This window comes from Uranotaenia lowii, chromosome 2, assembly GCF_029784155.1.
Source record: "Uranotaenia lowii strain MFRU-FL chromosome 2, ASM2978415v1, whole genome shotgun sequence".
Taxonomy (NCBI): domain Eukaryota; kingdom Metazoa; phylum Arthropoda; class Insecta; order Diptera; family Culicidae; genus Uranotaenia; species Uranotaenia lowii.
In genome coordinates, this window is record NC_073692.1 from 130,504,170 (window position 1) to 130,517,077 (window position 12,908).

Genomic DNA, 12,908 nt, shown 5'->3' on the forward strand with positions numbered 1-12,908 from the left:
GAATTTTTTGTCAACTTTAAAGTTCGTTTAACTACTTAAAAATTGAGCTGAAAAGAAGTTGTATTAGCATACTCGATTAAGCTGATCAAGCCTGATAGAGGAATGTTATCCGTACTTTTGGTTGCTTGGGAATTTTACTTCGGAGGTCCGGACTTCCGACTTCCGAAAGACTTCCGACTAAGAGAAGTGAAGTACTAGATTGTCGGAAGTCTGTGTTTTGTTGCCAGTCCACCAGCGACGTTTCTAAAAATTTTATTTAAATTCACAATATTGGATTAAACATGATGAGTCCCTTCTCGTCGATTCAACAGTAACTTTCAAACCAATCTCGTTTAATACAAAGACTTTTTTTGGGTCGATTGGCTCATCCGATCTCAACCGAGCGCTGAACAGTGCCCATCATATAATAGATCAGGAAGTTTTACCCCCTGTGCTGATGCACAGTTCTTTTGTTGAAGTTTTTTAAAACTTGTTCTATACTTTGATCAAATAAGTAAAATCTATCAAACTCTCGCGCAAATGCAAAGATTTTAACTATTAATAAAAATTAATCAAATTTTTAAAAGTGAAATTTATTGATTTAAATTTTGCGGTTGAAACCTGATTCTTGCAATCTCGAATTAAATTCAAGATATAAGTAAGAAATTTGGTTCTTGATAAAACTGTAATTTATTTTTTTTAAATAAATAATTAAAAAAAATAAGTTCCTGCAATTATATTTAGGGAAATTTAGGAATTCATCAAGTATTTTAATTTTGATGTTTTGGGTTTTAACCTGAATTAATGTTTATTTTTTTTAATTTGAGATAAGGATCTGAATTAGAATATGAATTTCGAATGACGAATCGGATTCTGAAGTTTTATTTCTGGATAGCCATTTTAAAGGTGTATTATGTTTGAATTTTGCATAAGAATTAATATTAAGATCTTCGAATTTGAATATGAAACAAAAATCAAGGAAGATAATTGTCCGTATTCAAAAAACAATTATCTTAATGCATATGAGTTTAAAAATCATGGATACAATTTTTAGTTGATATGCATAAGAAAATTTGAATTCCGATTTCAAAACACTTTTAAAATTCTATTTTTTTTTATGATGATGCGAAACGAAATCAAGAGTCCTACACTAGAAATGCGAAATATGAACACAGAAATCAATTTTGATTTTGATAAAATGGATATGAGTTCAATCTCATTTAATATTCAAGTAATGCATTTCTACCAACAAATGGGAAAATTTTGTAAACTGTAACCGAAATTTGAATTTGGGATAAGCTTAGGAGGTTTTGGCATCATTTGGGTGCCAAGATTGCTACTCTTATGTTCCCCTACTAAATCTAAAAAGAATGATACAGAATTCAAAATCTTGAGTGTAGTAGGTAACAAAAAATAATTAGGTATTCAAATGAATCTCTACTGGAGGAAACACAGGCATTTACAAACATTCATCTTTTTTATAAGATTTTTAAATTTCGTTTTTTTTGGTTTCTTTTAAGGGGGGAGTAGGGTTTAACACTTTCAAAAAATAGATTTTTTTATTTTTTTATTTTCTTATTGTAAAACATTTCAAGAATGTTTTGTCAAATTTTCAAGTCAATAGGAGCAAAAATGTAGAAATTATAGGCCTTTATCTCCTCTTATCTAATACTGCAAGAATTCGGCGGCAGAAACTTCAAACGCGTTTTTCTCGAAAGCACATTTTTAAAGTCAGTGGACATCGTCATTTGAAAACTACTTCACCGATTCTTTTCAAATTTGGAACATATTTTCTACATATAAAATACCAAACCCCAACGATTTTCTTTTTTTTTTACTTTGGGGAGATTTTACAGATAAAAAATGGCAGATTTTTTCGTGAAAAATCGTAGTTTTTACTTCAAACAGCCACAAAAATTTCATAAAAAATATACTAAGTTAAATAAAACCGTTGGGGTCCAGAAAAACATCTATTAAAAATATTTTGCTCTGATTTTTTGATTTCAGATGATTCTTTGCTGAGATACAGTGTCCACCGCAAATCCTGTTTTCTAAAAGGCATCCTCGAAAGTGCTCCGTCACCGGCTCATTTTCCAATATTTTTCTACGAAAAAATTACTAAATGTTCTTTTGACAATGCTTCGTATAATGCAAAAAATTTAAATACATTTGTTTGAACGATAACTCTAAAAAAAAAAATCGTGAAAATGGTGTTTTTTTTACCCGTTAGACCCTACTCCCCCCTTAATATTAACGAAAAATTTGTTGGCTCGTTAGCAAATCTCATTTCTCAAATATATCACATACTGATTTTTTTTTATTTTGTGAAATACGAATGAAAAGCAATATTTATGAAAAGAAATCAATATGAACAGAACATTTGTAGGTTTCTAGAAAATCTGGTTGAGTACGCTGGTCTTTCCAGCAAACTTTATTGCTGAAAATTTTGCTGGAAAACCAGCGGGACAAAACCCAGCAAAATTTACAGCACAAAAATGCTGTGTATGTCTTGTATTGAACTTATGATGTTACAAGACGATTCTTTTGTTGACGGATTTGCGCAAAATATAGAACCAATTTGTTTGATAGGCATGATTGTTGTACCTAGAAGACCATCTTAGCAAATTCAGCTTTTGTTATCGCGAGCAGTTAGAGGAGTGCGTAAGCTCAACGAACAGAATGGTGCATAATACTGTAGCTTGTACAAATTTTCTTGAATATTTAATTTAGCTTTCGACAGTTCCCACAGTCCGAATGTATTCAAAACGAGAGAAACTAATTTAGAAACGTTCATATTTGTTACCGATATAAATATTTACTTTAAAAATTAAGCACGGTTGAGGGTTCCTTTTCGACCAAATAACTAATAGATTAAGTTTCAAAGCTTCTTTCCTAGACCTAAGCGTATAAAAAAGGAAATGAAAAATATACTTTAGCTTTCTCTGAAAATGCTAAAGCCGCAAGAATTCAATTTACGAAGAGCCAAACCTAGAAAACTCAACTTTTATTCCTAGGTTGTTCGTGGTTTTCGGAATTTGCTCCTTGATATAAATACTGTACTGCCCCTACTTTCATAACAGTCCCATATGCAAAAACAAGCAAGCGAGAAAATCAGCTTTTTCTGTTTTGGAATATATTTTTAAATTGTGATCCGAACTTTCAGCATAAACGAAAATCGTTTGATGGAATGTGTTTTAGGTTGTCATAATAAATCGTAAGACCTGAAAATTTCGAAATAGGGTCATTGGTAAGGTCGGGAGCACCATTTTTATTCGTTATGGGACTGTTATGCGAGCATATTTGAAACCTTTTTCAAATCTACTCGCATAACAGTCCCATACAGGATATGTTTTTCTCACCAAGCTACTTTCTAAGACTTAAATTTGATCATTTTCGAGCTTCTAAATGCAATTTTCCGGAAAGAAACATACTTTTAGAAAAATATCGTGAATTCCACATTGTAAGGTAATTCTTTTTACGATTTTTGTATGCATCTTATAGTTTTTCGCTCAGGAAGACATTCCTTCCTTCTTACTGACCTGCCTTCGAAAACTAGTGTGCATAATTCGACATCAAGTGAGTTAAAACTTTTTTAAATGATTCAAAGTAATAAATCAAAGACTATTCGCCGAAAGAAACATTGAAAAAGTAACTAAATCAGTGGTATTTCACATATGGGACTGTTATGCGGGTATATCTCATATGGGACAGCCACGAGCTGATATTTTTGTCGAAATTTCTAGAATAATATATCTTTTTTTATTGTTTCATATTGAAGTCCTATGTTCAAAATGACGAACTGTCAGGATAGATGAAAAATAACGAAAATTCATATGGGACTGTTATACGAGTAGGGGCAGTGTAGAAACTAAAAATTAAAAGTCAAGTCAACATATATCAGACTTGACGAAAAGTTGCATATCAAACATAGACGTTTGCTGCACATTGTGCTCAGAAGCATGCACCCAACCAAATAATCTCGGCATGATTTATGATGGAATCCCACTTCGACACACATATCTCGAGACTTCGACTTCGATGGGCGACAACGATTAATATATCAAACCCGTCGTGGGCAATACTTCCAACACTAACCATTCGTGTAATTTGCCATTTTTCATCAAATCTCTGCCAGCTTCCTTCAGGTTCCCTTCTTCGTCTTCGCCCCACAAGTTCTTCGCCTCCAATATTCTTCACAGTTTGATAAATTATAATTTTTTCTTCTCTCTCTCACTCTTTTTTAACTCTCTGTCAAAAGTAGATCAGGAGCACCGTAACGTGTAACTGGTTGCAGCTCGATGCCCCTTATTCGATGGGCTGACACTATTAGTAGTTGCATTTATTATGACTTCCATCAGTAGTACACACACTGCAATCGGGGTTCATATTTTTTTTCTTATTTTTGTTGCTTCATATATAATTCGTTACACTTCTTGACTTAGGAAAAACTTGAAAGACATCGTTGTCTTCTAGGCGTTTTCATAATTTACACTGCGGTTGTTGTGTAGATACTTCTATGCAGCAACGTATCGGAACACGAGTACACTCTTTGAGACGTCTGGATCACTGGGCTAAAGCGTTTCAGAACGGCGAACGAACTCGAGAGATCAAAAAGGAAAATTCAGCACTTTCAGAGACATAAAGTTGGTGTCAGCACAATCACGGCACTGTTTGCTCCAAAAGACTGATGCTGATGATGATTATGGAGTCTTGTTTTTTGAATTATGACGAAAGGGTGATAGAAACTTCAATTGAAATCAGGACTGATAAAAGTCAGATACACAGTGAACACACAATTTGCAAATGAATATTTTTTTAAAGAATGGATAACACTTCAAATTTCTTATAGTACATATCCGTCAATGTAAACATTCACCAAAAACATAGCGCCACTTTGCCACGATTTCCACCCTCTTTTTAACCGGTGCAACTATCAACTATCAACATTGTTTATTTTTAATCTTCTATACAAAACACGAGCGCGCGCGCAATCATTATCAGCCTCCAATATCGCTTGTTGTTTGTACTCTCTCCCACTTTTGAATCAACGATACACAACATACGGTTCTATTAAGTCCTATAGTCCATCTGGACTACCGTGCACTCGTTTTCTGTTTCACTCGAAACGTCAGCCTGCGTACGCCTGCAGAAGATTTTAATCACTATACTAGTGAGGAGTTCCAATATATCGCTCTGATCAGCCTCTCTCGGCAGCGCAAACAACTCGGAATCGATCCGCTAGGCGCAAAGGCCGGCCGTAGACTAACCAAAACAATCAGAAACCGCGCAAACTTCTACCGCGCGCGTTCAATCGGTTCTACAATATAAGTAAGTAAGTCTAATCTATGGGTGTAGTTTATGCACAGCAGCTTTTCCATCATCATCGGCCGTCATCCATCCGACGATGATCAGCGTCGGTCGGGTATCATTATCGTCATCGTTCTCCACAAAGTTCCTCGTCGAAAACCGCACTTCCAACTTGTTTACGCGATCGCGTATTGTCCTGTTCCCCAGCAAATAGTGATGGCTCCAAAAGAGTTGCAGCAGTTAGTGACGCCCAACTAAACCCGTTGCTTGCCTCTACTTACTAGGAATCCGATGGGATTGGTTTTGATTTGCGGCAACGGAACTTCGAATGGTACCTGAGTGGCTCCTTGTAAAAGAAGGCTGATAGTGAGATTTGCGAATTTTCCAGTAACTTTTGAATTTGTTTAGAAGACTTTCATGTGGATTTGGTCAGCAATGCTTAGATAACACAAGTATTTTTAAAGAACTAATAATTATATTGAGCGCAATAGTCAGTTTTGCTCATAAATTTCAAGTTTGAAAAATTAATTGATTTTTAGAACTATCGAAAGCTTCCAACAAACATTTTTGTAGATATATTTCGTAACAAACTTTGTTATACATTTCATATGCATAATAGAATCATCGCATAAAACTCGAAAAAACAGCATTTACCTACCAAAGTGGAGGCAATATACGTTCATATTTTTAACTTGTGGCTTAAGCGATAATAATTATACAAATTGGACGATATTCAACACCTTATTCGTAGGATAGATGAGGCATAACGAGCACCCAGGGCATAATGAACACTCCTTTTTTCTACATAAGTATGTATTTTCTTAAACAAATTTTCATAAGGACTTATTTCGTACTACCCATAGTATTAATTTTTCATCAAAAAAGAAATATCCTTTTCATCTTTACAGAAATATTAAATAATAACCAGCTAGGTTCTCAAGTGACGAAAATATTATAATTTTTGAGCACCACCAAATAAGCTTTTATGACCTTTAAATCATCTTGATTTGAAATGTACGCACTGCAACATGATCTACACATTGTTTCTCAATTTTCAACATCATAAAATTTTTGATTTTTCACTTTAATCAATTTTAAAACGCGTTTTTACTTTAATTTGTTCACTAGAGGCGAACAGAGCACTATCAATGAAGGCATAATGAGCATTTTCTGCCGGGGAATCTAGCAGCGAATTCAACTCGATGAAGTCAACTGAACAATAGAGCTACAGCTTGGCTTGTTTCGTCTGTCGATTTGGCCTATTGGTTAGGTGTCGGAGACGTAATCAGTAGACTCGAGTTCGATTCCTGTTCGAGGGGATTTTTTTGCACATACCATTCATGATTGATTTTTTTTATTGTTACATTATACGGCTAATAGCATCAAAGCATCATCCGTCAAACAAAATACCAGAAACATAATGTATGAGCATGTGTTCATTCTTTGAATTCTACAAACTGACCTAGATTATTTTGTTATTGCTTTATTTGATGAATCGTTCATCGTTTAGTGCAATCATGATCATGAATGATAAATGAAAAAAAATCACCTCGACCAGGAATCGAACTCAAGCCTACTGATTACCTCTCCGACATCTAACCAATAGGCCAAATCGTCAGACGATACAAGTCAAGCTGTAGCTCTATTAATCAGTTGACTTCATCGAGTCGAATTTGCTGCTAGAATCCCCGGTAGAAAACGCTCATTATGCCTTCAATAATGGTGCTCATACTGCCTCGGGAGGTTTCTCATTATGCTTCTACAGTGACTGGTTTTCAGCTTTCGGCAAAAATTTTTAAAATGCATTTTTAAACGTTTTTATCTACTTTTTCAAGTTTCATCTAATTAGACAATAGACTATTTGAGTTTCTGAACACGAAACAATGATGTAATTCACATATAACAGCTGTTCTCTATGGTTAAATAAGCGTTTTCCTTAAGGTGGCCATTATGCCCCCATCTCCCCTACATCCTGAAAGTATGAGAGAGAGCGCAAGTTTTGCTCTCAATGCATGTAAACCGTAGCCAGCGACCATATTTGCTGCTTCTCTCATTGGACAATATTTTCAAATCAACCATCTGATTTTTAGCAATCTGGTTACACTGCTAATCGCAGAGTGAACAACAAGGTTGTTTTCTCACTTGAATCCGGTGCGGGAGAACAAATTTGCGAACATGGCGAACTTTTTATCATATCCGAATTATACCGACTTGAGGTAAAAATTTTTACGATCGTTTACTTATTTCGTTGGAATTGCGATTTGCATTAACATTGTCAACGATTTGAGCTATCATTTCTCATGCGATTTTTTGTTTGCTGGGCTGCCTATTGTATTGACATCTAATTTCACGCAATTTTTCTAGAATCAGGAAAATATAGTAATTTTGACTTTGAATTTTGAAGTTCAAGAAATTTTATTGAAAACGAAATTCCGATGAAATTTCAAACCAAAATAAATTATAGATATTTTTCAAAGAATAAGTTAAAACGCTTTGCAGTCTTCACTCTTCAGCATAGAAGTAAAAAATAATAAAAAGATTTCAATGATTGATATATTATAAAACTGTTCTATGTTTTTAATGCCTTATCTTCAGTTAACATTAAATTATAATTTGTAACACATTTTCAATGACCATCGTAAACACGTTGGTATTGAGTGATTTTTTAATCATTCATTTACGACAAACTTTGCCAAAAAAAAGTTGAAACGGAAAGCAGTTTAGTGAACTCGAAAATATGTTTTTTTTTCGTTTCACTCAAATTATTTCGAAATCGAATCGTTGGAATCTTGTCATTGTAGATATATTGCCTCCACTTTTGTAGCTATATGCTATTTTGGTATGCTATTTTGGTAAGTTCTATACATTTTTTCCTTCTAGTATATATGTTTTAATAATTATGTTGTTCCTGCGATATACCTTCTAAAATGTTTGCTGGGTCAGTAAAACTGGATGCGATAGACAAAATCTGATAAAAAATTCGAGTTCAGGACACCAAGTGTGAAGTTATTGAGTTCAAGGCTGGAATGACGACGAGCAAGCATTGAATTTCTATTGAGTTTTGAACAGATTTGTACACATTATCTGTGAAAACCAAAAAATCAGGCAAAATTAGGCTTATTTCCAAAAATCAGGGAAAACGAGGTTATCAGGATAGACCTTCAAAAATTAGGCAAATCCTGAAAAATCAGGCCAATTGACATCTCTGCTCTCGACTTTTTGATATGGGCGTATGTTCAAGCGAAAGCCTGTGGATCCTCTCACTCAAGTGTCAATTTTCTGAAAGATCTTTGAGGCGTGAGCTTCAATGTCAGAGGTTTATATTGCGAAGGTATGCTCCCGATTCAGATATCGCCTGGAGAGATTGGTTGGAACGAAAGTGAACACATCGAGTAATTGTTTCTTAATATGTTAATCTCAATGACTGAATAAATAAAAACTGTTTAAAAAGTTAACATCAAGAAAAGCGTTTTTGAACCTTGATGACCGATTTTCGCACTTTTTATGGATTATAAATTAATAATTATATCTAAAAACCGGGCAAAATACCGGGCATTTGTTTTCAAAATTGACGACCAAATATCCGTTCAATATCCGAACAAATTCTGTCGAAACCCAGAAATAATTCCATAAGAACTCATCCACAGATTTTAAATAGTATTTTAGGCTTCCCAAAAATCTTTCATGATTATTTTTACAAACCTTACTTAAAAATTCGTTTTGGAGGCATAAATAAAAAAAAATTACAATACAATTTGCATTTTTAAGTTTTATTTACCAAATAAAGTGAATAAATCCGGGTAAAATCCGTACATTTTTCAATTAAATCCGGGCTACCAGGCCGGGCCGGACTGTTCCTAAATTTTGTATTAAATATTCGGGCCAACCCGGGAAAACCGGACAATCTGGCAACCTTAATCATACTACAATAAGGTCATAATCATACTATAATAAGCTTGCCAGATTGTCCGGTTTTATCCGGGTTTGCCCGAATAATTAATACACCATTTGGGAACAGTCCGGCCCGGCCCGGTTGCCCGGATTTCATTGAAAAATGCCCGAATTTCGCCTGGATTTAGTCACTTTATTTGGCAAATAAAACGAAAAAAATTGTAATGTTAAATTGTTTTTATTATGCCTCCAGAACGACTTTTTTTATTTCATTTTTGCTTAAGAATGAAGTACTGTTGATATTTTGGAATTTGTGGTCAACAAATATATTTGGAATTTGTGTTTTTTTTTTCAAGAGAAATTTCAATTTCATCGACGGTTTTAGACCAGATTTATGCGTTTTTTGTTTTCTTTTATGGATTTCTATGGTTTATTCAAACCAATGATTTCTTTAGTTTTCATTATAATTGGTATAACATTGTAGAAGTTATGATTGTTAGACGGTAACATAAATGCTTAACTAAGGTACTATTTAACAATAAAGAAGAACTTCAGTGTACAGTAGAATAACTAAAATAAGTAAGGGATGAACAAAGTATGATGAATCTTACGCGCTGCAGGCTAGCTTGCTATCGATTATTTGCAATTCACTTTTGCCAACAATACTGTAGATTTTTGTAAATTTAAAATCGACAAAAAATTGAATGCATTTTTTTGAAAAAAAAAATTAAATTTATCAGAGTTTTAGACTAGATTTATCCATTAAATAAAATTATTTCTTAAAAAATAATACAATTTAAATATAAACAAAGTATTCAAGAGATTGATTAAATAATATAGTTGGTTAGAAACCGTAGAAGCTAAGATTATTGACAGTAATGCTCTTTGAAAAAAAAATGGAAGAATCACAGAGTACAGCAGGGTTACAAAAATTGGGCTAGAAAACGATAAAAATAAAAAGGTTAAAGGAAACTCCAGGCTTATAATGATCATTGTATCATACGACAGTAACAAGCAAAATTTAAGCTAGATTGAACTGCTGTAGCGATTTGCATTGAGTCTGAAGCGCAAATGGAGTTTTGAGACATTAAAATCAGGAGAAGTATAAAACTAATTTCTCATCAAAAATTATTTTAAACGGATCGTTTGCTGTTGAATATTGATTTTCTCAATTTTTTAAAAGCTTAAATTGAGACGAACGTTTCTGCTCCAGATCGCATGATGATAAGCGTTATCAGCTTTTTTAAATAAAATTCGTTACAGTGTTGCCACAATTAGAAAATCTAATGACAATCTATTCAAATGGATTCATATTATTCGAGATAATTTTAATAATTTCAGATAATTTGACCCTCTCAGACTTCTGACAGGATTTGCCAGCCCATATTTAAATTTTAGGATAAGAAGATACTTTTTAAGCATTTTTTACGTTTAAACAGCTCCGTAACTAGTTTTTTTTTAAATTGAAAATTTTTCAAAGTTTTTGATGACATTGTTGAGTTATCAGTATATTTTAAAAGTAATTAAAGTTAAAAATAAGTTTTTGAAGGATAAATCACCGTAATTTATATTTGTAGATATAATTTATCGGCCTAGCGGTGAAAAGTGATGTCCTTTTTAGTAGGGACATCTAAAGATCAGGAAATTTTTTATATAGGTGGATAGAAGGTTAGATGAAATGAAAGATGTTGAAAATGACCGGGTAGGTAGGTAAATCTACAAATATAAATAACGATGATTAATCCTTCATAAAAGTAAAATAAGTTTGGCCAAAAAGAAATAAAAAACACGACATCATTTTTTAAACTATTTTTATAAAATTTTGTACACATACAATTTTAAAAGTTATGAGGTTATTTAAAATATTATGAGGCGTTTTCCGTTTTTGAGAAGGGACAAAATGAACAAAAATATGACAAAACTCGAATTAATGCCAAGAGACCGTTGAACATAAAAAATTATACATGATGAGATAATTGATTGAATTTTCAAAAAAGTAATGTAAATTTTGCTACCGTGAATTGTAATAATATCCAAAAAGTTATAAGAGATTTGCATTAAAATTGCTACTAAACTAAATTTAACATAAAAACATGATTTATTACGTTGTCCTGATATACTTTGAAAATAAGTTATTTTGTAAGAGCACTTCTATCCAAGAATTTGGAGTAATATATGATAAAGAATGAAGGGGGAGGGGGGGGGGGGCTGGGGGTTAAGTTTGATTGCGGCACGTTATTCAACAACATTAATTCGGTACACATATAAGTTCTGATGTAATGAGATAATTATACCGATTTGAAATTCTCTTCCAACTCCTTCCTTTTCTTAAATCGAAAAATTAAAATGGCCTCGGGGTTCGAATTAATAGATATTGATAAAATATTTTTCTGTGTTCTAACATATTATCTACTTGAACAATTTTTAAGTAACTTCTCTAAGTTTGGTATACAAGTCAGATTTGATAATGAAATGATGAAAAAACTCCTCCCACTTTCATCTACTCCTTTTTTTTAAAGGACGGAACACTGTTCAGAAATAAACAAAATATAAAATAACAAATATGAAAAAAAATGAAAAAAATGTAAAGAATTTTCAAATATTCTTAAAGAACCATTTAGAGATTTTTTGTACTGATTAATTTTTTTCATTTTTACATAAAAAAGCTTAAAACTAGCACTTTTCCCTCAAATCTTATCGCACTCTTATTAAGTGAAACGACTTAATCAAATCATACTTACATAATTCTGAAAATGTTTCTCGAACATAAATTTATTGTTCCATCTTAGGGAACGTACTTTTTCTTTAAACCCATTTATATTTACATCTTTTTTCATTTCTATTATCATTCTAGAGTCAACCACAATCCTGCCTTAAACTTATAATTTTTCTTATAAATTGTACATTGGAATGAACCTTTTGCATCGGTTACATCTCATTTGAATTTCGTTTTTAGTTCTTCATTTAACCAAGACTAAATAATTTTAGATCTTCACATTCTTTAATTCGATGCAGAGTACTGTCCTTTAAGTTACAAAGATCGCATTCGAAGAATTTGGCTCTCTAACATTGCGCTTGAACATTTTTTCATTGGTTGGAATCAAATCTCTCAGCAGGGTAAAAAAGGAAGACTTCTGACCTGAGCTTAGATAGTTTTGATTGCCATTTTCAAAAATAATATCCTATTGAAGGCTCGGCAATTCCTTTTCCTTTTTAATATCAATGTCTAATCGGCTTAGTAAAAGCTCATAAATTAAGTTACTGGTTTTGAAATTTGCAAAAAACTCGTAATTCATTTGCCAATGCTAACCATTCTCGCATATTCATTATTTATAAATAATGCATTTGATTTTGTTTCAACATCAGCAAGTGCAATGTTGGGCTAATGTTATTTTAATACTGCTTATCAGGCTATTGTAATTTTTATCTATGGTAATTTTAAAATTTGGAAAAAAGCAATCCTAAAATTTTAACACTTCCCTGTTCTTTAATTTGCTGTGGTCCAAAGTTGCAGTTGTTAATCTTAAAAAAATTGATTTGGAATCATTCATTTTAAGTTTTGAATAAATACTAAAACAACAAATTAACTGCGAAACTGAATCAAACTCGTGATCATTTCTTATCAAAATATTCATGTCATCTGCGTAAGCAATAACTTTTATATATTTATTGTTCAATAAAATGCCATCAACATTTTGATAAATCAATCTTATGAGTGGTTCGACTCGACG

At 32.6% G+C, this 12,908-nt stretch overlaps 1 protein-coding gene across 5 annotated transcripts in view; it reads right to left on the minus strand.

Moving 5' to 3' along the window:
• The window catches only part of LOC129750170 (protein mothers against dpp), an 86,094-nt gene that overhangs the window by 13,029 nt on the left and 60,157 nt on the right, over nucleotides 1–12,908 (minus strand). The window contains exon 1 of one of the 5 annotated variants that reach the window (XM_055745422.1): nucleotides 4,075–5,220. The exons of the other annotated variants lie outside the window; for them this stretch is intronic. Coding sequence (XP_055601397.1) covers nucleotides 4,075–4,093 — 19 coding nt within the window. The 5' untranslated portion in view covers nucleotides 4,094–5,220. Of the gene's footprint in view, nucleotides 1–4,074; nucleotides 5,221–12,908 lie in introns of those variants that run through there. 5 annotated transcript variants of the gene reach the window in all.